The sequence below is a fragment of the Miniopterus schreibersii genome (genome assembly GCF_964146895.1).
Source record: "Miniopterus schreibersii genome assembly, chromosome: 13".
NCBI lineage: Eukaryota > Metazoa > Chordata > Mammalia > Chiroptera > Miniopteridae > Miniopterus > Miniopterus schreibersii.
Window position 1 is genome coordinate 38,348,305 of NC_138113.1, and position 27,498 is coordinate 38,375,802.

Genomic DNA, 27,498 nt, shown 5'->3' on the forward strand with positions numbered 1-27,498 from the left:
TGGGCAGAAGAAAGCAGCCTGGAGCAGAGAGAGGCACAGTGGAGCCCTCCAGCCTCCCTCCCCTTGGGGCTGACACTCCTCTGACTGCTCACAGGGTCTCCCATCCAAGCATGACAAGTCAATGCATTCCTAGTCCCTTTATCTCTGCAAATTTCCCTCTCACCTGATGGCTTCTTTGGTATTTAGACAAAGCAGGTTGCTATGAAATGATAAAGTCATAGATGGGAGCTGCCTCTGGCTAAAGGATCTCTTTCCCTTGAGGACTTCCCAACAGTGCTTCAAAGACAACTTTTTGAATACCTGAGAGAGAAGGACTGGCACAGGATGGAGACAGAGGGGCCCCTGGGGAACCTCTGGCCATAGCAAACCCTCCTTGTGTCATCCTGGGGTGCCTGTGCCACCACCATTTATGAGCTTAATTTAGGAAAGCATTGCCAGCTTTAAGAAGCTCTAATGGATCATCAGCTAATCTTCTGTCATATTTGTGGCAGAGTTTGACTAATATTCTTTCAATGTGGCAGAATAAACCTGCTAATTCATTCTTTCACATTAAATATTTAAAAGATAGTCTAATCATGTGAAAGATTCTGAGCATCTTCTTCAGTAATTCAGTGTTAATATCAAGATCTGCTAAACAGAGCATAGAACTATGGCAAACCCACCACCCATCTGTGAGGGCCCTCATAGCACCTTTGTTAATAATTTGTGTATATTCTTGTTGTCAAAGGTAATTGTTACCAGGACCTATCCAGAGGTAAGTTAAAATAAGAGATATTGGGGACCACTATAGTGGGGGCAATAAAGCATGTGACAAACAGAAATGAGCCCCCCAAAATGGTAGATGAAAGCCTCAGTATCGCCTTTATTATTTGGGGCTGGAGACTATGGCTGAGTGTGGCAGCAAGCGGGCTGGAAACTGAAGCCCAGAATTAAATAGATTTACCAGCCTCATGGAGGGCATGGGGCCTGTCTGGGGAAAACTTACAACCCGGGGCAGAGGAAGCTGATGAAGCTTAAGTTTCAGGGATCCCCATTTAAAAGGGTCCCTTTGAGACTCTTCTAAGGCCCTGAGAGGAGCCCTTATTATTTTACATTTGTATTTTTATGGGGTTTTTTTTTAAAGGGGCCCCCCAAAATTGTATAAGCGTCAGGTCCCCCCCAGAAAATCTGCCTGCATGGTACAGAAGAGGACCACCTCTGCTCCCTATGGGCAGCATGCTAGGTTGACTCCAGCCTTATTTACTGAATGAGTAAAGGGGAAGAGAAAGTCTGGGATGTACCCACAGGGTGCCCTCGATATGAAGGACACACAAGAGTGGGGACAGTCACCCAGGCCAAACTCCAAGTACTTCGTTGGTTCTGTGATGGTCTCATGCCGGGCATCATGCAGAATCCCTCTCCAGACTTTGAGATGGAGGATTTCTCAAAGTTTCTTTAAGTTGAGTGAGCTTCCCCCAGCCTCCCATTAATTCCTCCCTGGACCATGGCACCCCACAGACCAAACCGAAAGCAGCAGCAATGCTTGGCGCCCTATCGTCCAGAGGCCTGCCTCTCTCCTGTCCCACCACCGGCAGGCCCAGACAACATCTCTCCCTGCAAGCCATGTGTCAGAAATCCAAAATTACCTAGAAACCTACCAACTAAGGGATGCTTTCATTATTCAAGTTTCCAAATCTGTGCCCTCGAGCACAATGCCTCCTTGTCTTAGAAGACAAGCCCTTGTTTGGTGGGCTGGGAGCAGAGGCACTGAAGAAAGCCAATATGCAGAGATTTGGCCTTTCAAGCCAGGATTGCTGTTAAGACAATCCTAACAACAAACGCCCAGGAGGAGCAGGGCTGGCTGAATATTGAATATCTCACATTTGCGTGCCCCACGGGAGGCCTCTGTGAGAGCACTCTATCCTGCAGCGTTTGACCAGGGGAAAAGGGGTGAAACTCTTCATTGAAGAAAAGAGGCGATTCCCCTCCCCCGCCTGGAAGACGCCCTGCCTTAGGCTGCTTGCTTCACCACACCTCTCCTTTCAGCTCTGGTAACACAGCCCAGAGCCCCCACCTCTTGTCAAAAACTTTTTTAAATTAATGTGCCATGTTGATTTTTTTAAACTTTGTTTTTAGTTTTTAAAATAAAATAAGAATTTAACTTGTGTTGATATTTAGGCTGTTCAGGGAATAACAATGGTAGGAATCAGTCTTTGGCTATTTATCTGCAGCTTTTTTCCCCCTCAGAAATCTTTTTCCAAGGTTTCTGGTGAATTGCGTGCAGGGACTGCCCAGCCCTGCGGGTGTCAGACTGAGAATTTGCTGGGCAAGTCAGCTTCTGTATCCTAAAATCCGGTCTGTGCAGGTCCCCACTTAAAGCAACTCCAGAGTCCGGAGTAGGGGTCTATTTCCAGGCCTGTGGGCAGGCTCAGGCTAAGTGAGTTCTCAGAAGCCACCTTGTCCCCTGTCCGCTAGACACCTGAGGAGATAAGGCCTGGGCAGGCACAATTCCATAAGAGGGACCACTGACCTCAATGGCTCCACTCAGCCCTGTGGTGGTGGCCATGTGGGCCTGGGGTTCTCTCCAGCCGTGGCCCGCCTTTGCCCTGAGCCATACATGGGTCCTGAATCAGGCTGAGAGCAGCAGTGAGCCCATGACCCTCCTGGGCTCTGATCCAAGTAGAAGCTTTCTGGACCAGGTGGCAGCTAGCGCAGGGCGTGCCAGCACACAGCGAGCTGGGCCACAGGAGGGCAGTCAGAGGCCAGAGCCCAAGGAGCCAGAGCAGTGAACGGGGCCCAGAGTGGACCTAGGTTCTGGGGCGCCAGGCTATGCTGTGTGGGCTCTGGAACATTCCGCATGCCTCCCTGAGACTGGCAGAGCCTATTTCTTAGAACCTGAGGTGGGGGAGAGGGGTGCCTTGGGACTTGGTGAAGATGTGAAGGGACTGGCTTAGAATCACTGCACTATTTTCATGAATGAAGCAAATACCGTTTACGAAGCCGTGCAGAGGTGTTGTGTCTCTACATAGTGCTATGTACTCAACAGGTAACATCCAGCCACCCTTACATGAGTTGTCAGTCCCTCTTCACAAGGTTATTGATTGACACTTCAAGCCAAGCTTATGTTTAAGGGGAAAGCAGGCTCTTTCCAGCTTCATTCTGAAGTACATGGCCTCCCATGCGACACGTGATCCACGCTGGGCCATGCGAGTGAACTTCCTTCCATCAGAGGGGAGGCAGGAGTTACAAACTCAGTCTCAATCTCTCATGTGGCTACTTACAGTTTAGTCTTTCAAGTACAGATTATTTCTTAAGTGGATTTTTATAATTCTGACAAAATAGTGTAACGATTAAGTGAGAGAGGGGTAAGGTTCCAAAATCAAACTATAAGGGTTTGATTCCCAGTTTTGCAACATTAAAATTGTGGGCGTATAAATATGTTCATAAGTGGCTTGTGGTTACATACCTTCACTGAGTCTCCATTTTCCTTACCTGCAAAAAGGGGACAACAGACCCTACAACAAGTCTGCTTTAATGAGGCTTATTTAATTAAATGAGATGATACATGTACAGCACTTTGCATAATCCCAGGAAGGTGGATAAATACACAATAACAGTCAGCTAGTGTTAGTAAAATCAGTACTGAACACATCCATGAAAATGCAAGAATTTTGGAAGGAGTGACCATATAAAAAGTCCTCCTAAAAGAACTTGGCAGAATTTCCTCAGCCTTCCACCTGGGCCTTTGACCCTCCAATCTTTCCCTCCTCAGGTCCATACTCTACAGTGTCCACAGCTGCTTCCCAAGAAACAAATCTAATCACAGTGCCCTGAGTTAAATCCATCAAGGATCCCCCTGGGCTCTGGATAGAATCCATACTTGGCTTGCTGGCCTCTCACAGTGGGGACCTCACCTCCCTTTCACCCCCAAGCCATGCACTTTGCCTTTGCCTTTCTATGCAGGAATGCCAAGCTCTCCTTGGCCCTGCAGGAGAGCTCCAATGTTAGTTCCCAGGCACTTGGTTCTTAGCACTTGCTAAGAGTGATGGTCGGCTGGTTAAACCTGTGAGCTGTGGAACCAAACTGCGGAGGTTTAAATTCCAGTTTCTCCCTGTGACCTTGAGCAAGTTTCTTCACCTGTCTTTGCATCGATATTTTTTATCTGTAAATTGAAAAAAAATACTGTCGAATTCATAAGGTTATTAATGAGAATTAAATGAGCTAATATATAGAAAGCATGTTAGTAATAGAATAGTCCCTGACACATAGTAAGTGCTCAATAAATATTAACTGTACCAATAACAGTTATTATTATCATCATTATCATTATTACTATTCCACTGGAACAGAAGCTCTTTAAGCCTAGAGACTGTCTATTTTGTTCACTGCCTGGCACATAGAGGTGCTGGGTATACAGATGTTGAATAACACACAGCCCCTTGCCTGTGGTTATTTGTTTATATATCTCCCTCAGCAGACTGTGGGCACCTCGGTTCTTTCTAATCAATCCTGTAGCCCAGAGGTCTGCTCAGTGGGCACAGAATAGATCCTTAATAAATGTTTGCTGAATGAATACATGAGCAAACCTCTGAGACTGTGTGTATATTATCTCCCAGTAAAACATTAGCTTCGGGTTTAAGTTTATTAAAAAGTATGCCCTCTGTTTGCTGGTGCTCTTTCACACTGCGTGAGTAATGGCGGCTAGAAGGTCTTGACTGCCAGGCAGTGCATTTGGGGGCTTTTTCAGGGAAGGAGGACTTTCTCTAGAACAGGAGAAAGTTATTCCAGAAGTTCCTGACCCTGGACACTGCATTCCCCCAGTGCCCCTCATTGCGTCTGCCCCTTCCTGAGTCCCACACGCCCTCCTCACATACAGCCAAAGAGAACTGTGGCTCATAAGGGGCAGGCCAAGCCTGGAAGGAGAAAGGCCAAAGGTATCTTGGTCCCAACCCAGTATGTCTTCCCCCAGCGCAGCAGCCTCCTCTCTGCCCTTGTGGGCCAGGTCCTCCACGCTCCCCACTTCACAAGAAACCCCCTTTTTTCTGAAAGAAAATTAAATATTTCCCCACAACACATCAGCCTTTCTGCTTCTCTGTCTACAGTGAAATATAAAATCAGGGGAGGGAGGGTTGTGAATGAATGTAGTCTGTAGTCTTCACTTAATTATAACTCAATACTAGAAGACCACTGTTTTATACGCCTCTCGGTAACCAAAACCACTTATTATTCCAAGTACAAACAGATTTATGACCCTTAATGCCTACCATGTTTTCTGTCGTGGGGAAACAGCAAGGGCGAGCTCAAAGTTTGGACATGATAGCTTTCATCCCAATTGCCCGACCATACCTCCTTCCATCTCACAGCTCATTTTATACTCACGCCAGTGCAGTGAGGCAGGTGAGGTTTTGCATTTCCATTGTATGGGCGTGGAATATAGAGACTGAGAGATCAGGAGGGTTGTGCTTAACTAACAATAAGTTTGGAAAACACACATGGTCTCTGTCATCACTGAGAGCATCGCCTTCTGCCGTTGCTCATGCATAAAAGTTGTAGGTCCAGAGGCATCCTCTTGGCCATGGCCATGACCATGGCCATAGCAGGCCCCTGTGCTCTCTCCCCACCCACTGCCCAGCCCTGCACTTGCACTTGTGAGGTTGCAGTTCCCTCAGGGGCAATCTGGCATTCCCGAGCCTTGGCTTGCTGGGGGCTAGGGTATTTAGTTCCCTGGCCTCTTGGTCAAAGACATTCCAGGGAGTAAGAGCTGCCTTTAAACAGCTTCCAGTTGCTCCCCCCCTGAGCACTCAGTGGGAGTGAGTCATGTCCCGCCTCTGCCATTAACCTACTGTTACCCTGCACAGGCCACCCACCTCCCTCCCCTATAAATAGAGCCAGAAGGGCAGCTTTGAGAATCTGATTGCACTGTGAGTGGTCTCCCCAGAAGACACAGGTACCAAAAATTGTGGGTGTCATTTCAGGAGGGTCACAACCTTCCATCCATTGGAGCTCTTTTGGGTACCACATTGGTCCACTGGCTCTGGGTAAGAACCCCTGGGCCAGGTGAGCCCTGACACCAAAAGGAGGAGACCCAAATGCGGGCTCTTAAAGTACAACATAAATAGTTTTTTCCCTCATGATGTGTTTAAAAGAAAATATGAATTTTAAAAAAAGAAAAATACAATAAACATACTACCAGCAAAACCACCATTAATATTTTAGTAAATATCCCTCAGTCTTTCTCTCTCATTTTCCACTGATTATATCAGGAATGTTATCCCATGTCATTTAAATGTTATTTGAAAACAGTGTCCGCATAGTAATTGCATGGTAGTTCTAGAATGTATTATTAAGCCATTCTTAATTGTTAAACATTTAGGTTTCCCCTTTATTATTATTATCTGACTATTTTCTTGGGCTAAAAGTGGAATTGCCAGCTTTACTTAGGAGTACCTATAACAATTAATACCTACGACAATAAGCCCCTTGCCACCTCCTCTCCCATAAGTTTGTACCCATTTCTCCACTCCCAGTAGCCAGGGAGGCGGGGTGGAGGAGACTTACACCTGCTGCTTGAACCAGCAACCCCAGAATACCAACACTGAGTAGGATCTCTGTTTACTAAAAGTTAACAACTATCTCAGGCCACAGCAATCATGTCTATTTTCAGGGCTGGCCTAGGCATGTTTTGAAGTGGGTGGAATTTGCCTTTGGTCCCTGCCTCATTCCCGGGCCCTCCTATAACCCTGACAGCATTGACTCAGCCACCACACCTTCCCCTCCCAGGTTCAGCAGCAGCTTCTCCACCCTCACTCCCTACAATCCCTCTCCCCTTTATTGCTTCTTATCAGCAGATCTAAACTTTCTATTCACAGCCTCAGGAATTGGTTGCATGCACCTATGTGAACGGGTTCTGGGGAACAGGCTGAGTCCTGAGTAGAGGTGCCCTGGGTCCAAGCCAGGTGGTGGCAGATCCAGGATGTGGGAGGTGCCACTGGGCAGAGGGTGATGGTCCAAAGGCAGATGGACAGTGGTAGGCCACCTCAATGCCCGGGTGTGTAGGCAGCCACCTGCTTGCTCTTTCAGAGTTGGTCCTTTAGAGTGTTGCTCAAAGAGAAGAGCAGGGCCTCACTGAATAAACAAATCTAATTCTCATGAGAACTGGCTACATGGAGTGGTTGCCCAGAATGATGGGCAGTTTCAATAATTTGCTTGACAAATTGTGCTCTTCTCTGGGCCTTAAATCTGCATATTGGTGATGGGAGAGGGAGAGCACAGGTATTGCCCTGCCTCACTCTGAGCTCTCAGGTTTGTTGCACACTTGGCCTGCCCATGGCTTACCACCCTTTCTCTTGGCCCCGCAGTCCGATGGCTCCATCCTGGCGATCGCCCTGCTGATCCTGTTCCTGCTCCTGGCCCTGGCTCTCCTCTGGTGGTTCTGGCCCCTCTGCTGCACCGTGGTAAGTGCCCGAAGCTCCTCATCCTTCCTCAGGCCTCGGGCCACTCAAAGCAAAGGGTGATGCAAAGTTAACAGGACCATGAGTAGAATAGAGTGACAAAAAACTGTGCAAAATTCGAGGACAAATAATTATACCATTTATACAAATTGGAGTAAACTAACATTGCTTGATGGAACCAGGCAAGAGTCATGAGGAATCAATATGGGTTAGGGAAGTGGGATTGCCAGTGGACACATCCTTTAGGTGGGGCAGTTGAGGTGGCTGCTGTAGTTCTGGTACTTAGGAAGGAGCCACACAAGATTGTAAATGACAAGTATTACTTGACATGTAATAAGTATATATACATGTGTATGCATGGTGCACACACACACTCACACATACACTTACTGAGTTGCCCTAGCTGATACTCTCCCAAGGTCACCTGGTCTTAGCAACTAGTCAGCCCACCTGAAAGAACGCAGTAAGCCCAGGGGAGCTGGAAGCGAGCGCTGCCCTGCTGCCATGGCATCTCCTGTTTCCTGTGTCTTAGTGCTCCCAGGGAGGGTCCTACGGCAGGGGGATCTCCAGCCAAGAGCCTGTCACATGTTCTCTCTGAAACTCCACCACTCAGCACGCAGTGCAGGGGGACTCACATCTGTATGTAGAACTGAGTGAGCCAAGACCATGAACTCAAGAGTGCTGGATGGGCAAGTGGAGGGAAGGGGCTTCAAGTGACCATTTAAAGAGGCGGTAAATGAAGGAGATGAGAAACTCAGCCAGAAGGTGCATCCATGTGGCAGAACTTCTGGAAAGAGAGAGACTCTTGCATCAGCAGAAGCCTCCGGGTGTTGAGGGAAAGAGATGACTTAGAGCAGACAAGAATGCGTGTGTGCAGGGAGGGATCAGGGAGGTGCAAGTCTTGGGTCAATTAGTGTAGTCCAGACTGGCTGATCTCACCAAGATGTCAAACTGACTCCTGCCACAGCAGCCCCAAGAGTTAGATGTTGTTTTAAATACTTGAGGCTGCACAGCTATTTAGTTTGAGTGGGAAAACAAAACAAAAACAAACAACAACAAAAAACATGAGTCAGCCAGAGTGCTTTCTACAGTGATTTTTTAAAAAGAACTAAAGAGGCACATTTTCAAGTCTGGAATTTAGGGGGGCAGGGGGCCTTGCAATGGGCTCTTAAAGAAGTGAGTGGCCAGGGTTGGTGAGGCTGGTAGCAAGCACTGTTGTAGTAAGCGTCACTTGTGTTCACCTTGTCCCTTTGATTATTAAAAACAGTTACCTCTGGGCAAGGGCAACTAGAAACATTAAACAGCCAAGCAGGGCTTCACTACTTAACTAGCTGTGTGTTCTTGGGCAAGTTACTTAATCTCTCTGTGCCCCAGTTTCCTCATTCATATAGTAAAGGCAACAAGAGCACCAACCTCATAGGTATACGGCAAAGGGTTTACAGATATATACACTACTTAAAAACAGCACCTCGCACATAGTAAGTGCTGTGTATTATCATTATTAATATTTAAAAGTATTTACTCTAATAAGAATATATTACTGTATTGTGTGTCATTCAATTTATATTGATGGAAATTTTTTTTCCAGTTTTATTGAGATATAATTGACATACAACATTGTATAAGTTGTACAACATAACGTAATGATATATGTATATATTGCAAAATGATCACCACAGTCAGTTTAGTTAACACCCATCACCTCACAGTTACAAATTTTTTTCCTTGTGATAAAAACTTTTAAGATATACTCTCAGCAACTGTCAAATAAACAATACAGTATATTAACTAAAGTCATCATGTTGCACATTACATCCCCAGAACTTATTTATAACTAGAAGTTTATATCTTTTGATCACCTTCACCCAGTTCCCCCACCTTCCACCCCTCTGCCTCTGACAACCACTGATCTGATCTCTGTTTCTTTTACTTAATTTTTTGTTTAGATTCCACATATAAGTGAGATCATATAGTATTTGTATTTGTCTTCCTCTGTCCAGCTTATTTCACTTAACACAGTGCCCTCAGGATCTATCCATGCTGTCAGAAATGGCAGGATTTCTTTTGTTTTTATGGCTAAGTAGTATCACATTGTTTATATATAATATTATATATAAACCACATTTCCTTTATCCATTCATCTGTCCAACACTTAGGTTGTTTTCATGTCTTGGCTAATGCTGCAGTAAACATGGGGATACAGATATCTCTTTAGGAGAGTGATTTGCTCTCCTTTGGATAAATACCCAGAAGTGGAATTGCTGGGTCATATGGTAGTTCTATTTTTAATTTTATGAGGAACCTCCATACCGTTATCCATAGTGGCTGCGCCAATTTACATTCCCACCAACAGTGCACAAGGGTTCCCTTTCCTCCACATCCTCGCCAGCATTTGTTATCTCTGGTCTTTGCAGTGAGGTGATATCTCACTGTGGTTTTTATTTGCAGGGAAACATCTCTTAATTAATGTCTTTCATTACTGGAAGCAGTGTCACCCAAGGCCATATTATTTTGCAATATTCAAATTATTTTTCAATGAATTTATCTGATTAAGTCCATGTTGCTTTGGAAGGCAGCCAGAATGCCTTAATGTGATCTGATTTTGTAAGTCCTGAAGAATTTCTTTACAAAGAAAGACTCTGGAGATTAATTTTCCTGTTTATGATGTCTACAAAAAACTGTCTTCACCCTTCTTTGTGAAAGTTGGCCAGATTTTTGATTCTTGGTGTCCCCCAAACCAAATTTATCACTCATTTCCTTCATGAGTAATGACTCTCTGAAGGGGGCAGGACACGGTCATGTGTTTTCTAGAGGGATATGCAGGAGAGATGTTAGAGCCGGTGCCCCGATGTGAGCCTGCAGCCCAGGGAGGCTGGCAGCTTTTATGTGCACAACAAAGGCCGCCACATCACATCGGCGTAAATTTCAGCAGATAGCAAGACACTGATAGATTCTGACTGGCAATGGGGACTGACTCCTCCAAATCAAAGATCTGGGGGATAGAATAAATGCCTGCATGGTCTCTTAATCTACTGAATCCTCTTATGAACATCTTCACTTCCCTAATTCCCACCTCACTTGCCCTGCCCACTCCTACACCTAGATCCAGCAATTGTATGTAGTCTCCTTTCCTGCTGCCAAGATACTGATCACTTCAGAAGAGAACTGCCCAAGCATGCTGATGGGGCAACTGCACACTTATTTCTGTTCAAATAGTGGCAAATATTTTTATTTATTTTGTTGGAATGGGGTAATGTGGGTGCACTCACTTCTCCCCACGTAAACAGAGGTCTGTTCTCCTTTGTTTTGTTTGTAATGGTCTTGTTGATCTCTAATGAACAGTGGTTTTTAAAGAATTTATGTAGAAGATCATGTTTAACTCACTATTGAATTTTAAGGATAGTTCAACAAATAAGGCCTTTAGACCTCTCCAATGACAAATTGCAAAGGACAAAAATTGATCAAGAAGTTAATATGCCTTAAATTGAATAAAAATAAAGTCTTTGATAGTGCTCTCCACACCTTTAAGCATAATATCTAATTTGCAGGGCTGACAACCAAGCCTAACATCCCCAAAGGGATTTACTGACAGTTTGTTTAATAGAAACCTGACTAGTACAAGCAGCTCCCTAGCTTAGACCTGTCATGCTCTCTTTCCAGACTCCACCCATTCCCATATGGACACTCCTCACCCTGCAGCGGACAAGATTATTTCTCACTAACACACAGAGCTCGGCCATGGCCTGCCCTCACCCTGGAGTTCTGCAGCACACGCCCCACACACACAGTCTGTGCTCACTTTTACCTTGCCTCATGGCTTCCCTCATTCCTGCCCAGCTGGATGTGGTGGGTGCTTTATAACCCACCCACCACATCCTCAAGCCTGTTGGGTGAACTGGGAAGGGGTGAGCTATCATTAAAGACAAACAGGTTCCCATAGAGGTCTTCCTCTATCAGTTAAAGGTAAATCCTTTGAACCTTAATTTCTTCACATGAAAAATTAGAAAATTGGGATCATATTGTCTGTAAGATTGCTCCCTTATTTTTGTACCTTCTGTAAATGAATCTACGCTTCCCCTTCAAGATTCCCGGCCTGTGGTTCTCAAACCTAGTTACACATCAAATCCAGCGAAGGATTATATGATACAAGTAATCAAGGGCAGCACTGACAAACTCTGTCCACAGAACAGTAGTAGCTACAATGTGAATAGGTACACTTCCAAACAAGGGGTATTTGGACAATAAGTTTGAAAGACACCATTAAACTCAGTCTTCACTGCAAGACTTCTCAGAGCCTTTAGTGAGATAATTTGCATTGTGAATATCTAAACTTATTTTGACCCTGGAACCCTTCCTTGGCCTATCCCTACCCCTACCCATTGACATACTGACATCTAAAAGGGCACTATTGTTCTGCCAAAAACTGTGTAGAAAACATAACCCTAGAGAATGTTGAAGTAGTTGATTCCTGAGTTCTGAAATGCGACCTTTTTCCTGCTTTCATTGAAGGCTGTGTCATTGCCAACAAGCTTGAACATACTGTGAACAGTACCAACACATCCTGTTCCCTGTGTGCCCTGCTGGAATCCCACAAGCACTGCCAGTGGCTGGCATCACCTTGCCTATAACCCAGGCAGTCCAGAGGCTCCTCCAAGCCTCAGGGAATCTAAATTCATGGATTTGTTTCACTGGGCTCACTCATTGTTTTGCAGTGACTCTGACGAAATATGCATAGCTAGTCTTTTAAATTACTGTGTGAAGCATTTAGGCACTATCAACTAATGTGAAAATTCCTGCCATTACGCTCACTCTAGTTGTTGGTGAATTTGGCCTTTTAAATAGTCTCAGTCTTAAGGAAGATGAGATGAGGGGCCAAAAATTATTTAAAGTTTGAGTTCCAAATGCCAAAAAAACGTAAGCTCATTTCTTTGAAAATTTATTGTACTACATTCTAGATCAACACCCTTGGCATTAGCCTTTGATAAACGTTTGCAGTGTACAATCACTGGATTCAGGCAGTACTTGGCCAGCATTAACCCACTCTAATCAGCTATGAGGTTTCTATTGTATTTATACTGTTTGTATAGTAGTAAGATTCATTTATCTGCCATCAGCTAGCATCTCCTACTTCATAGGCATTTTCCACACCCAGTTGCTTATTTTCCCTTAGTTTCTTTATCTTAACTAGAAGTATATTTATTATAAAGACTAGGAATCAGAATGGAAGTCTAGAATGTAAAAGTGTGAGAGCAAGCATCCCCTTCTATCTGAGACATTAAAGCTCTCCTTAGAAGGCCTTTAAGATCTCAATTGGCCTTTCTTTCTTCTGTACACAGTTCTGTCCTGGTAGCTCCTCCTCCCACAGAACCCATGAGGCCAGGGAGGTGGCAGAGGAGTTGGTGTTAAGAGATCAGCCTAAAAGTCCAGGATATGCAGTGTTTTAAATCAAAGGCTCAAAATATCTTTAGCCATCTAAATACATTTATTTGAGCTAACCCCTCTAAGCATGCAAGAGGTAACCATTTGTGAAAATCAAGTACTCTTAACTGGTAATACAGTGGACTGCTTAACAAAATCAAGACAAACAGTAAAAACTCCTGGAAAAAATATAATAAAAGTTGTTTTAAATGTATAGCCAGGCTCACAAGAAAATAGGGGACATTTCTAAGGCCAAAATAAAGATGGATCTGGAACTCTTATGGTTAGCTGACCTCAAAGCAATGGTGGTCCTAGGAGGGATTTTCTGATCTAAATAACCTAGGCATTTGGTCTAAATAGCTTTACATAGGCCCACAAAAGTTTGGGAGTTGGAACTGGGTCTTCTGCCTAAAACTGGGACCTTGAGTGAAAGAATGGGCTATGAGTTTGGGGTGTGTGTGTGTGTGTGTGCGCATGTACCTAAAAATTCAGAATCATAACCTCTCTTTTTTAAAGTTCAGATATATACTACTTGGGGTTTTGTTAGTTACAAGCTGAGAACATCACAGTTTAGAAGTGTTTAGGAATCTGCAGAAGGAAACGTGAATCCTCTCTGGCAGGTTGGTCCCTCAAACCAGTCCTCATAGAATTCCCATAGGCAAATGCAAACTACACATGAGCTCATAATCCAAAATTACCAAAACCCCAAGGGCTATGATTACTCAGGTCCCGTGGGGTTTTACTATACATGGAAAGCACAAAAGACCATAAATCAGATGAGGAAGTCAGACCGGGCCAACGGTCTCTCCTTCTCTGTCTCCAAAGTTAACCATACACCAAAGTAGCAAGCACACCGAACACTCTCTAAATACCATCACTTCTCCTATAACATGAAGGCTGTTCCTAAAAATACCCCTGCATATGGAATTTCAGCCCCATGAAAATAACCGGACTAATGGGGGAAGAGGTTCAGAGCAGAACATTCAAAACTGCAATCTTATAAAACAATACACTTTTAAAAATTAAACTCAAAAACGCCACCATTTAAAGCATCTTAAATTTTTAATTAAAGTAATGCTACAATAAATATAGCGCTTTTGCTTGATTTAAAAAAAATAAACACATGAATTTTCCTGGTGGACATGAATACAGTGTAGCGCTGTGGCTCTGAGTTACGGAGACGGGACGGAAGGAAGGACATTCTTAGGTCCAAGTGTCACGACAACAGAGGTGGATGGCTGTGACTCATCGTCTTGTTATTCCCCTGCACCGGCTTAAAATAGAAATCCAGCTTTTGTTGTTTTGCCAAGTTTCTCTTTTCATAACAAAAAAAGCTATTCGTGTGGTTCCAAATAAGACCGAATGCCACGAAAGTGCTGTTCTGCTGTTGTCAGCATCAGAGCCTTCTCCTTGAGCCCCGGTGCCTGCCTCCGATGCAGCGGGTTGCCCTCGCTCACGACCTCAGGGGCAGCGTCTAGACAGCCAGCGTGGCTGTCACCTGGGCCAGGAAGAGGCCCCGTTAAAACCGGGTAGGCCGCCTTCTGCACTCCATGCAAGGCCCGTCGCAGCTGGGTTAGCAAGAACGAAGCAATGCCCGAGCCGGTTTGGCTCAGCGCTTAGAGCTGCTTCGGCCCATGGACTAAAGGGTCTTGGGTTCGATTCCAGTCATGGGCACATACCTCGGTTGCAGGCTCAATTCCCACCCACAGTTGGGGTACACGTGGATGGGAGGCAACCAATTGATGTGTCTCTCTCACATCTCTCTCTCTCTGTCTCTCTTCCACTCTCTCTGAAAAGCTATGGAAAAAATAGCCTCAGGTGAGGATTTTAAAAAAAAGAACAAACCAGTTCTTTTTGTATCAAAACATACAAACTAGGAGCTGAACTTGAATACTTCTGGAGAAATAGAAACAAACAAAATAAACTCACCAGGTGTTTTATTTCACCTTAACATTTTATAAAATAAATTTTAAGAAACAGCTTTATGGAGACCTAAACAGTTGAACTGACTCTTAAAACCAAAGTTCCCAGGTGTCACACGGGACCTGGGCATGTATGATCTTTCCATGGTATTCATGCCATGCTAACTGTATTTCCGCACCTTCCTTCGTGACCATTTCCATCAGCCACACTAAGAGGTGCACATAAAAACTTGATTTTGTTTTGACTTACTGTTGCCAGTAAGATTTCAGTTGAATAATATCCTACCTGATCTTTTCTGGCTTTCTTTCCTTTACCCTTACAACACTCTTTGTCAAATCTGGCCCCATCTCATGTCTACCTTAACAAAGATGGATAAAATCGGAGCTAAAATTACTGTTAAGTGGGGAGAGGAGGCATATCTCCCAATGCACAGCAGAGACAGTTTCAAGAAATTTTTGGGTAGCAAAGAAACACTAAGAGAATTCAGAAGTCCCTTATTCCACCTCATTTTTCTTACCCTCTTTTACTTCACCAGTCCACCCATTAATCCCCAAAAGACTCCAGAGCAGCTATACCAAGGAGGCAAATGGTCACCTCTCCCCATCCAAATACCCAGCCTAAAGATGGCAGGAAGTGGAGGAGTGGGGCTGGCCTTGAGAGGAGAAATACGAAAAGTGTCCCCAGATCCACCCCCAGCACTGCCATTTAGTTCTACCATGTTGTGCTTGTAAGAAAAGGCAGGTCTGGGGTTGCTTTGACAACTCCCCTGTGCTGCGGGCAGTGAGGGAGGCAGCTGGTAGCCCAGTGAAGACAAAAGCTTAGCTGCTTTGCACCGAACGTCCACATCCCAGGGTCCTTCCTGTGTAATGCCCACAGCGCCCTTGTCATCATTTGTCTGTCTTCCCAAATTTTCTGCTCCATCCCACCTCACTCCCTAACCCTGTCCAAAGAGAGGAGGCACATTCTAGATTGCTGTCCCCAGCCCCCACCTCTCCCTCCCGTTCCCAGGCATTTCCTGTTTTTAAGTCATCAGGGCTCCTGGGATGATGAGAACTCAGCACTGGGCAGTAAGGGCCCTCCCCAGAGATCTCCTGAAGGAATTCAGAGCCAGCGTTGAGTGGGTGAGCAAAATCATGGCTTCGTGCTTTCCGGAGACCTTCAGCGGGCTTCCCACAATGGCCAGGAAGTGGAGGCAGATGAAATGAGAGTTCGAAGCCCCTGGAGGCCTCAGCCTCTGCCTCTTAATTAATTGAATACTGTCCTTTTAGATGATTGGACTCCCAGTCCCCTGGCTGCTGTTAATAGAGCCTCAAGGCAGTAGCCTGTCTCAACATACAGAGATGGCATTACAGATAATGGTAGCATGGATGATAACAGTGGAAATCAGAGCCCAAATGAGATCCCAGAATAATCATTAAGTCAGAGGAGATATGAGCTTAGTAGGGAAGAGCTTGGTGCCTAGTATGCGGTCTGCCCTGCAGCCAGGAGAGCTCTCCAACTAGAAGATTAAGGAACTGGTCCTGTGGGCAGTGCCCAAGCATCCATCCACAAGCGGTCCACAACAGCCCTGACCCTAAGACATCAAAAGATACATAATGAGCTTGTATTTACCAGAATTCCCAAGGAAAAGGACTGTATGTTGGTGACCCAAAATTCCAATAATAAGCTTGAGATGAGAGGAGGGAGCCACCAAAGGACATGCTAGAGTCACAGTAGATCAGGGCTAAACTGCCTTGCAAAAGACTCCAATTAATTGCAGGGGCTCTCCTTTTATAAATGAGGTGTGCAAGTTGAACACAAGAGTAAGAAGAGGTTGCTTACTGCCATCCAGCTGTCCTCCTTCCCGGTCCTTCTGCCATGTGTCATTCATCCTCTCATTGATTGGAAAGGGCTCCCAATTGCTGCCTGCCCAGAGTGTCCAAATGTGTCTCTTCAGCCTCGATGACAGGGCAATTGCAGAATACAGTCTTATAATGTTGCTATGTAAATCTTTCTACCCCTTTAAGTTCAGAGCCCAGAAAAAATATCCTGGCTACCCCTTCTTTGCTGCCCACTGCTGGGAATCGGTCTGCCTGACTGTCACACCCTGTACCTTTCTTTGGTGGGTACCACTTGAGACCAGTGACAGTTAACAGGGCTACCGACAGTTTGAGTGTGGTCCATTCCTGACTTATCTATGCAGCACCATCTTAACCTCTGTTGTGTATAATTCTTTGTTAAATACATAGCTGCTTGGATGGATGGGTGAATGATTCCAGGCCTGAATGACTGAATGAATGAGTGAATAAATTTGCAAGATAGCTACCTGGGGTAAGAGATGAAACTGTTACCTATGAAACATTTTTTCTTTATACAAAACCACAACAGACTCAACTGAGAATGGAACCCTCAGCCTGGACCGTGCTTTAACTAACTGAGCTATTCTGTCCAGAAAGAGACATCATGGCATTGATTAAGCCTGCCTTGCTTGGACCTCTTATGATGGTAATTATGGCCACACTACAAAGGCACCTCTTGAGAGCAGGCCTCTTGGAAAGCAGATGGCTGGAGATTTCCACTGACTTGTTCTTTTTTTTTTCTTTCAGATTATCAAGGAGATGCCGCCACCCCCTGCTGAGGAAAGTGAGGTGAGTGACCAGAGCAGGGTGTAACCAAGTGGACAGGGTGGTGCAGTGGGGCGGAGAGCTGGGTGGGCTGGCCTGAGACTCAGGCCCCTTGCAAAGCAGAGCTAAGCCAGCCCAGGCCCCCAGTGCATATGAAGCTGCAGGGAGGGAGGTCTTTGGCTCTTTCTTAACCAAAGATGAATAAGAACTGAACTAAACTGGCAGTCACAGATAGTTTTGGAAGGTTTTCTCCTTGCAAAGATAGAATTTGAGATGCAAACATAGATATTTTTATCAATACAATTATTCAGAGCTCCAGGGTACCGATTTTTCCTCTAAAAGAGACACTTTAGGGTTCTTTTCTCCCTGCAGAGACTTATGCTTTATGTGTGTAAATCAGGGGAAATCAGTGATTCTAGGAATAGCCTGTTCTTTAATTTAAAACAATGTTACCTAAAGATTTGCCAGGAAGCAATGAAAATACATTGGAAGGGGATACGTTAATATCCTGGCTTTGCTCTCAAATTCTCATCATTTGAAGGAAGAAAAATACCTTAGACTCCACCATAAATTGGCCAGTGAGCAGTTTGCTTGGGGTAGAGTAGAGCAGAGGCATTGAAGGCTGATGAGGAGAAGGAGCATCTGGGGGCAGGAGAGCCTGGCCAGTGGCCCTCCTGGTCCTCCGATCACTCCCAGGAGACCTGGCCTCCCGGGAAGCAACACTCACCAATTTAGAAACCAGGGTCCAGGTCTGAAAACCCAGTGGGACCAACGGCTCTAATGATGAGATTTCTAGTTCATTGTCCTCAATCCTTACAGTTTGTTGTGTGCAAACCAAGCGCCACCCCGTCACCATTCCTCTTCCCAATGCCTTTGTCAAGTTTCCTACATACAGAAAGAATGATTAAATTTAAAATTCCATGTGGCTCTTATATCCTGAACCATATGCATGGAAGCCAAGGGATTTACTAGCTGCCATCAATTAAAGCACATCTTGTTGGAATGCTAACTTCCTGCCCAGAAATCAGGGGAGGAAATTACATTGCTGTGCAAAGAAGGGGGGGCGGGGAGCCCTCTTTACATCCATGAAAGCCTTTTCCTAATCCTTCAGGAGAAAGCACCGCGGTTAGCTCAGCAGGTTCCAGCTTGGCTGTGCTTCTGTTCTATGCAGCTGTCTCTTATACTTCCAAAAGAAAACTAGGTCACGAAACTCTTGATGAGGTTGGTCTGTTTGCCTCAAGGGGAGGGTTCCCTCCCCTCATTATGTGCAGTTAGAGGAGCCATTGCCCTTTCTTCTGGTGCTGGCTCTGCATTAGTCTTTGGAAGGTGATGTGGCAGCTACTGTGGCCAAAATATGCAGGGGGACTTAGGTACAAGACTGTGGGGCGGGGCTTACCCCAGACCCCAGCATCTAGCATAGGACGGCACACGCAGACAGCTCTATGGGTATGTGTAGAATGAGCTCTTATACTCAACAACATAATTTTGGTGGAGGGTAAAAGCTCCAACCAGAAAAATACCAGGAAATAGCTGAAAGCAAAAGAAATAGTTGAGTTTTTCCAGTTGCATCTAATATTCTTAGAGAAATTTCACCTGAGAAAGACAGACCTGGTTTCTGAAACAGAATGACAACCTCGGGATACTTGAGGTTTCAAGGGGTGTGTTAGACCTAAACAAGCCTTTGCGCTGGCCAGGCGGGCTGCAGGCGGCGCTGATTACCTTAGCATGTGCCTTGGCCCTGAGAGGCCCTTGGCCCTGGGAGTTTAGAAGCCCTAATCTCCCACCTAATGTGTTTTGGCAGGAAAAAAATAAAGAAATCTTACAGAAACAGATAATATAACTTAGCCCACACAGAGTATTTTACACAATGCCCTGAAAATCATAGTCTGAATCTAGACAGCCTTCTCCACCCCAGCTCCCTGTGTTCAAATCCTATCAGTCCTTCAAGCACAGCTCATGTGCTGCTATTTCTACAAACCACACTGTAATTCCTGTCATCGGAACTAATCTCTTATTTCTCCCTTCTCTGCATTCCCAAGGTGTTTCGTTGACTCTTCCTTCTGCGTTAAAGCTTAAGACTATTAGCTACTTAAAGATCAAGTCCTATATGTAATTCATCTTTTATTTATCCCCAAAGAGCTTAACACGTTGTCTAATACTCAATTATTACCTATATGAAGTCAAACACTCTCTGCCATCCATATATATGAACAAGTTAAGTATCAGTTATCCCAACTTCCATCAGCTCTTTTAGCATCATATCCCAAGGGAAGAATATCTACTATTTAAATAACTAAACTTCAAGAATGAACACAACTTTATAATGTGTTCACAGTGATCCTCTTTAATAGGGATTATCAATATGCACAATATAAAAAGTCATGACTTTTTGAGATTCCATGCAACCAACAGTGATACTTCTGTATAAAGAGAGACAAAGAAAAAATACTTGAAATTTCGAGATCTCAACAAAAGCAAGGAAGCTTAAATTTAACAACTCAGAGGGGCAGTTCTTCTCTAATTGGCAGCAGGATAAGGATTCCTCACTAAGTCTCTAGTTATTCCAAATAGATGGCAGTTTATGGGAGAATCCAATAATGGGGTACTTCAGCTGATGGCATAGTTCTAAGTAGAGTCGCTTTCCATGGATTTTCTGACTCTGAGAGGGAGAGAGATGTATATTGAAGGCATTCACACTGGATGGCCATCCAATTAACAATAAGCACCTGCCTTTGAATGATGAACTTATTTCTAGGTTTATTATCATGCTCACTGACCCTCACAATTTCTCTGAGACAAGAATTTTTTAGATGAAAATAACTGAGTGATGAAAAAAGTATACAAATTGTCTAGGACCAAGCAACAGTCTTGGTGCCCCTCACGGCTACGTCTACGCAGACAGCAGGAGTGACCTCCCACTCTGGAGGGGTGAAGGGCCACGCTACAGCCAGTGGGCATCAACTGCACACTGATACACACTCACATGCACACACATCAAAAAGAAGTCCTAGAACAGGCCCAGAATTCAGTATTCAATATTTCAATAGTTTAAAAAGGAACATTGCTTCTAAAAAATAATAAACACACTATTCTTTATTGAAGAATGCAGGATAGGTGTTGCGACATCCTCAGTCACTGTGGATATGTGAACAGGTATGTTGGTGCCACGACATGTTTTGCAGCTCAGAACAGGGAAATCTTAGGTCATTTGGAATTTTTGTATTTACAAACAGAGGTGTTGCTGGATTTTTCGGATCACTCCTAGGAATTAATCTCCAAGACTGACAGGGTGACCTCTATGGATTATCCCCACAGACTTCAGGTGACGCAGACAGCCGGTTCTACTTTAGGTTCAGCCCCTCAGAGCCTCTTGGGTCTGGGAGTTTCTGTGGCCTTTGTCCTTTACTTACTTCATGTCATCACCTTTACAAAACTTACTCCTCTATAAATGTAAATGATCTCATTGACAGCTACATTCTCTTTATTTTTCTCAAAATATAACACTGTGCTAGCTTAGAGGGGCTCAGCTACAGTGGCTTGAGTGAGAGAAGGTAGGAATGACTTCATTTGGGGCTATCAGGGCTTATTATAAGGATTTAAGATGTGTTACAGTTCAATGAAATGTTAAATGAATTCAAAGGCTCATTTAAAACTATTTCCTTGGGCTTGATTCTGTTTCTGTTACATGCTCCTAAGTTCTCTCTGGTACCTGCAGTGAACTGGGGTTTGAAAGCCTATTTGGGTCAAGCTGGCCATCTGGATATCATAGAAGCAGGAATATTAAGAACTTGTAGATTAAGTCTAAGTGGGGCACCATATGCACAACGCCAGGGGGCACTGTCCACATCAAGTCTGTGGTATTGTCCAGAGCACAGTCTATATAGAGGAGTGAGGCAGCCCTGGGATCAGAGATCTCACCCTTCTACTCACTGATTTGCTTAATAACAAATAGTTAAACATTTGTTGAGTGAGGGGAGGTCACTACAAGGAGCTGTGGGGGACAAAAGAAGGGAGCATTAAATTTTCTGGGGACTCCGGGAGATCTTCACAGAACATGTTACATTTGAGCCATATCTTAAAAGATGTGTAGAAGAAGTAGGCAGGGATGTTACAAGCACAAGGAGCTGTAAATGTTGAAGCATGGAGCACAGTACAAAAGCCTGGCATGACTGGAAAGACGGAAAAGTTCAGTGTCTGAGGGCAGCACAGGACTAACCCATTTGGGGGCGAACCCAGTGTGTGCATCCGACTTCAGAGTCTACAGCTATTTCTTTCTAGCGCAGGACTGTGACCGAGGACATGCCCAGGTCTGCCTGAGGACAAGCAGGTCAGATGGGCCTCTACCATCTGAGAAATGTGCTGCCGCTTGTGTGACCCAAACATCGGTCAACTGGATGTCTGGGGCTACCACATCCTTTTAAGAATTAAACATAACTTCCCCTGATGGGAAACCAGCACCCTCCCCAACCTCTGCGGTTTCTCCAGGCACCACTAACTCCTACTTCTTGCTTCTCCTGTGATATCTCCTCTTCTTCTTTTGCCAGACACCATCTAAAAAGCCCGATTCCTGCACTCCCCCGAAGGCACCGCTGGCACAAGGCCATCTGCATAGGGACTTTTGCTGAAGGTTTAAAAGATGTGCTTACAATGAATAACTTCTGGCAGAATGTTAAACAGCCTCTTCTTTAGCATCACTGTCGTTTCCACTGTTGGGAGGGTCTCGCGGCCATCTCCTCAAGGTGGGCCCTAGCATTTTAGTGGTAACCCAGTTCCACTATTTTCTGCCCATCTTCTGTCAACTGCCCACCAACCCCTGATTCCTGTGGCTTTGCTCACACAAAGCAATTCAGCTTATCCATCTGTTCTCCAATAATCATAGAGAATTTCTATATTGCAGTTTTCCTCTCCCTGCTACATCCTTGAAGGGCAGCGAGGGCAACTTGCCAAGAGCGCTTGTACTTCATTAGATGTAGAAGGTCACCTCGGGTGCTGCCGATTTTCCTAGTGGAATTGCTGGAGACTGTGAATTTACTCCATCAATTTTTGGCCAAAGACACATCAAAGATTCCCTTCTCATCCGAAGATTGCAAAACCCTCCCGTCGCTAGAATATGTAAACAGAGCCATGGTAACTGCAGGGAAATTCTGACTCTCTCGTTGGTCAAACCCTGGGCCTCCGTGTTGTCTTTTGCTGTTGTTTGAGTTTGGCAGGCAAGCTTGGGTCAGGGGATTAAACGGCAGGCTTGATGGATCAGGAGCACGTGGAGCTGATTTAAGTGCTGGCATTTCCTGTTGTGGGAAGAGGGGCCCTGCACATGCGCAGGAGGCCGGCCCCGGCTCCTTACTCAGGCTCAGCCCAGAAACGGGGGCAGCAGCAAGTCCTGGGCAAGGGAAGGGATGAGAGGAAGGGCAGCTGGGTGTGCAAGTGGAAACCAGAACTTCACCTCCACTGGTCTCTTCATTGCTCTGAATCTGACTGTCCAGTTCTGGGCGATGGAAAGACTCAACTAGATGGGCTCTCATGTTTGTCATTTAAAAAATTAGGAGACTCATCAAACCATTTCAGTCCCCTATTGAGTAAAGCAGCTTTATTCTTGGAATCTCTTACATCCTTGGTGCTGCTATGTTCATCTTTGGGTGATATAGTTTTAGTTTCCTCCTTTAGAAAATGGCACTAGGCCAGGGTGCCCAGGCTTTTTGAAGCCATATTCCATAGATGACACACAGACACACACATCCGCCTCCAGTGGTGAAGTTTAACTATATAGGTAAGATGCCTAAGGTTCCTGGTTTGACATTACAAGCCTTCTGAAATTCTGTCATTAGGCAAAATACTGTGAACTACTTTATTATTCAGGCTTTTTGTTTTTATTTTATTATTTTGTCATGTTTTACAATGATAAGTCTTTAAAATTAGCAGCTACAAGGGCTAAGAAGTAGAAAACTAACATTTATTTGATACCATCAAATGGTTGGAAAGCAAAGCACAAAGGGACAAAAGCCAGAAATTCCAACACTGAGAAACAGTCAAACGAGAGTAAGGCTGCTTGGGCCCAAACCCAACTCTGCCACAAACAGGCTAGGTGACCTGAGTCACTTACCCTCTCTATTCCTTGTCCTAAAATGGGCATAAGCTCACCACCTACCTCACTGCCCATTGTGATATTAAAGGCTTAATACATATAAACCACTTAGAAGAGTGACTGGCACATACATGGTAAAGACTACATATATTCAACTATGGTTATCACAAATTCGATATGTGTTTATTGAGCACCTACTGTGCACCAGACTTTGTACTAGACCTAGAATACGAGGGTCAACAGAATCCATTCTGCCTTCAGGACTCACAGTCCCATGTGAAGAAGGACAGGTCTGTTTTAAAAAGACAGAGAGAAAGAGAGACCAGCCCAAGTATCAGTTGCCAGAACGTTGCAAGTCCTCTGATCTGCTGTTATCACTGTCCTTTAAGACATGTTAAAAAAAATTTTTTTAATTCCAAAAGGATCCTGCCCAACCTAAGCACTATAAGTCACCCAGGGAGTCTCAGTGCCTTAGGATGTTACTGTTTTGTTTGTCGTCACCTCTGGTTCTGCTCTCTTTTCTGTGGACCACTTGCCTGTGCTTTGTACCTTACCTCCTGCATGGGACTCCCCTTTGCACATAGTGGTGGCCCTACATAAGACTCCACCCTGAGTGCCTGACTCCCCAGATGCCACCAACACAAGCAGGCTTGCTCTGAGCACTTTCGTCTTCTTTGTCTCATTCCTCTGTTTTGCAGACCCATTTTTTTAGCTTTCTTTCTCTACCCAAAGAAACCATGCCACCGCCCTATAAGCCATCCATGGCTGTAGACTGTGATCTGTTTCTCACAACAAGAATAACTGCAGTGGCGCTATGAGAAGTTTTGCTAATTAGTCTTCTCTTTCCCATTTATACAGTTACAAGTTCCTCTTGTTTCCTTCCTTCATCCTAAAAAAATATAATAAATGCCAATTTTCTGTCACTGAGCTGAGTTGCAGACACTGAGTTAATTGCTTTATTTGAATCATCTTGTTAAATTTATTTGCAAATTCAACAGATAATCTTTGGGCACCTACCACACGCTGGGTGCTGTTCTAAAAGCTGAGGACACCATGGTAAACACGACAAACAAAAGCTTCCAGGGGACTTACATTCCAGCATGGAGAGACAGACAGTAAATAAATACCAAGCCATAATAAGGTCCATAACTAAAAATAAAACAATAGAGTGAAAGGACTGGGGCTACTTTAGAAGGATGTCCAGGAAGTCCTCCCTGAGGAGTGATAGGAAGGATCCAGCCATGAGCAGACCAAGGAAAAAGCATTCCTAGACAGGGGAACAGCTTGTACCCAGGTCTCGAGACAGGACAGTGCTCAGAGCATTGGAGGGACAGAGAGAGGACAAGCAGGCTGGAGCGGGGGAGAAGTGGAGGGTGGTGAGGAAAAAGGCTGGGGAGGTGAGCAAAGGCCAGAGCTCACAAGGCAAAAGTAGGGTTTGGATTTGGTTCCGCTTTGTGGAGAATGGGTTACAGGAAGCATAGAACGATCAGAGGGTAGCAGGGAGGCCAGTTAGGAGGCTACCACAGTATCCAGGAGAAAGCTTATTGGGAGTTAGGCCCAGTGTGGTGGTTTGGTGATGGAGTTGGAGTTGGAAAAGTCACAGATTTAGGATCTTTTAAAAGTAGAGTCAAGAGAATTTGCTGATAAATTGAGATGGGGTTGGGGAGAGGCAGTGAAAGAAAGAGAAAATTCAAGAATGACTCCCAGGCAGTAAGGAAGACTACAAAGCAGGTTTAAGTGGGGAAATCGGGACTTCTCTCTGGTGTGCTATTGTTGAGATGACTATTAGTGTCCCAGTGTCAAGTCAACAGTTGGAGTTGACAGGAGTCAGGGATGAAGATATAAATTCACAAGACATCAGCACGTAGATGAGATGAGTTACCTACAAAGCAGTAGAAACTGCTTTGAGAACAAGTCCCAGAATGGTGCCACACCTTACAGGTAGTACTGCTTTTATTCCCACTTACGGAGAAGGAAAGTAAGCTTAGAAAGGTTAAGTGACTCACCCAAGGCCCCAGTAAGAGGTAGCCCTGGCTGTCACCCAGGTCATCTACTCTTGTCCTTGTTGCCGCCGTGGACACATACCTACGGCAATTGTGCTTTGCTTCCTTCATGTCCACGATCTCTCTGCAGGAGGAAGACGATGATGGTCTGCCTAAGAAAAAGTGGCCTACGGTGGATGCCTCTTACTATGGTGGAAGAGGTGTTGGAGGCATTAAAAGGATGGAGGTAAGAGAACAGCTGAATGTACAGTAGTCCCCCCTTATCTGCGGTTGCACTTTCCACAGTTTCAGTTACCTGCGGCCAACCGTGGTCCAAAAATATTAAATGGAAAATTCCAAAAATAAACAATTCATAAGTTTTAAGTTGCACGCCGTTCTGAGTAGCATGAGGAAATCTCGAACTGTCCCCCTCCAACCCTCCTTGGATGTGAATCACCCCTTCATTCCGTGTATCCACACTGCACAGGCTCCCCCAGGTTAGTCACTGTAGCCATCCTGGTTATCAGGTCATCCGGGGAGGCATCGCAGTGCTGGTGTTCAAGTAACGGATTTTACTTCATAATGGCCCCAAAGCCTAGGAGTGGTGATGCTGGCCATTCGGATGTGCCGAAGAGAAGCCATAAAATGTTTCCTTTAAGTGAAAAGGTAAAAATTATTGACTTACTAAGAAAGAAAAAAATCATGTGCTAAAGATGCTAAGACCTATCATGAGAATGAATCTTCAATTCATGAAATTGTCAAGAAGGAAAAAGAAGTTCATGCTAGTTTTCTGAGAGAAAGAGAGAGAAACCACATTCACATAACTTTTATAATGGTATATTGTTATAACTGTTCTATTTTATTATTAATTATCACTGTTAATCTCTTACTGTGCCTAATTTATAAATTAATCTTCATCATAGGTAAGTGTATATAGGAAAAAACATAGTATATACAGGGCCTGCTACTATTCAGTTTCAGGCATCCACTGGGGGTCTTGGAATGTATCCCCCATGGATAAGGGTGGACTGTTGTACTCATATCTATGTGCTGACTACTCAGTGATGGAAGACCCAAGCCAATTGATGAAAACTCATACTTGAGGTCTGGTGGGGATGTGAATTATGAGGCATCAGATGGAGAAATGGCAGGTACAGCCTTTTGACTGTGCACCCCCATATCTTCCCCACCATGAATCAGAGAAGATCGCTCATCTGCTCAAACCCCCCAGTGGCTTCTTCTCTCATTGGAGTAAAATTCAAAGTTTTTACCTGGCCCTGCAAAAAATTTGTACCTGCTGTCTCCACAGCCTGGACAATTTCACCCCTAAATATCCATCCACATGGTTTGCTCTCTTTACTTCTTCAGCCCTCCCCATTTCCCTTTTCCACACCTCTCTCTTCCTTGGCCCTCAAAGCCCAAAGATGAGGATTGGGGAGCACCTGCATTGCTTATCACACATGTATTTGTGATCCCCATTCTCTGGGGCATCATATTTTATTTTGTCATTTTGATTTTTTGTATGTTATTTCATATAGGTTCGTTGGGGAGAAAAGGGCTCCACAGAAGAAGGGGCTAAATTGGAAAAGGCAAAGAATGCAAGAGTCAAGATGCCAGAGCAGGAGTACGAATTCCCTGAGCCTCGGAACCTCAACAACAACATGCGCCGGCCCTCCTCCCCCCGCAAGTGGTACTCTCCCATCAAGGTGTGTTTCTTTCTACTCAAAAATCCACCCTCACTCCTGATAAAACACTTACCTAGTAAGAATCTGACTCTTTGACGTGGTAAAATATCAAACCAAATTCCAGATTATCACAATGGAACAAATTTCTCAAATCATGGACTTAAAAATACAGGTACTTACTTTTTCTCCATTTCCACATTATCAAGATTGAGAACTAGGCTTTTTATTTTTATTTTTTTAATTTGTCTTTATTGTTGAAAGTAATACAGATGTCCCCTTTTTCCCCCCCCATTGACCCCCTCCACCCTGCGTCTGCCCCCATCCCCAGGCCTTCCCCATATTATTGTCTGTGTCCATGGGTTATGCATTTATGCA

At 44.7% G+C, this 27,498-nt stretch overlaps 1 protein-coding gene across 1 annotated transcript in view; it reads left to right on the forward strand.

The window, feature by feature from the left end:
• The window catches only part of ANTXR1 (ANTXR cell adhesion molecule 1), a 197,599-nt gene that overhangs the window by 114,143 nt on the left and 55,958 nt on the right, over nucleotides 1-27,498 (forward strand). The window contains exons 13-16 of the mRNA XM_081157157.1: nucleotides 7,338-7,433; nucleotides 17,357-17,398; nucleotides 25,590-25,685; nucleotides 26,977-27,144. Of these exons, the coding sequence (XP_081013283.1) occupies nucleotides 7,338-7,433; nucleotides 17,357-17,398; nucleotides 25,590-25,685; nucleotides 26,977-27,144 (402 nt within the window). The remainder of the gene's footprint in view (nucleotides 1-7,337; nucleotides 7,434-17,356; nucleotides 17,399-25,589; nucleotides 25,686-26,976; nucleotides 27,145-27,498) is intronic.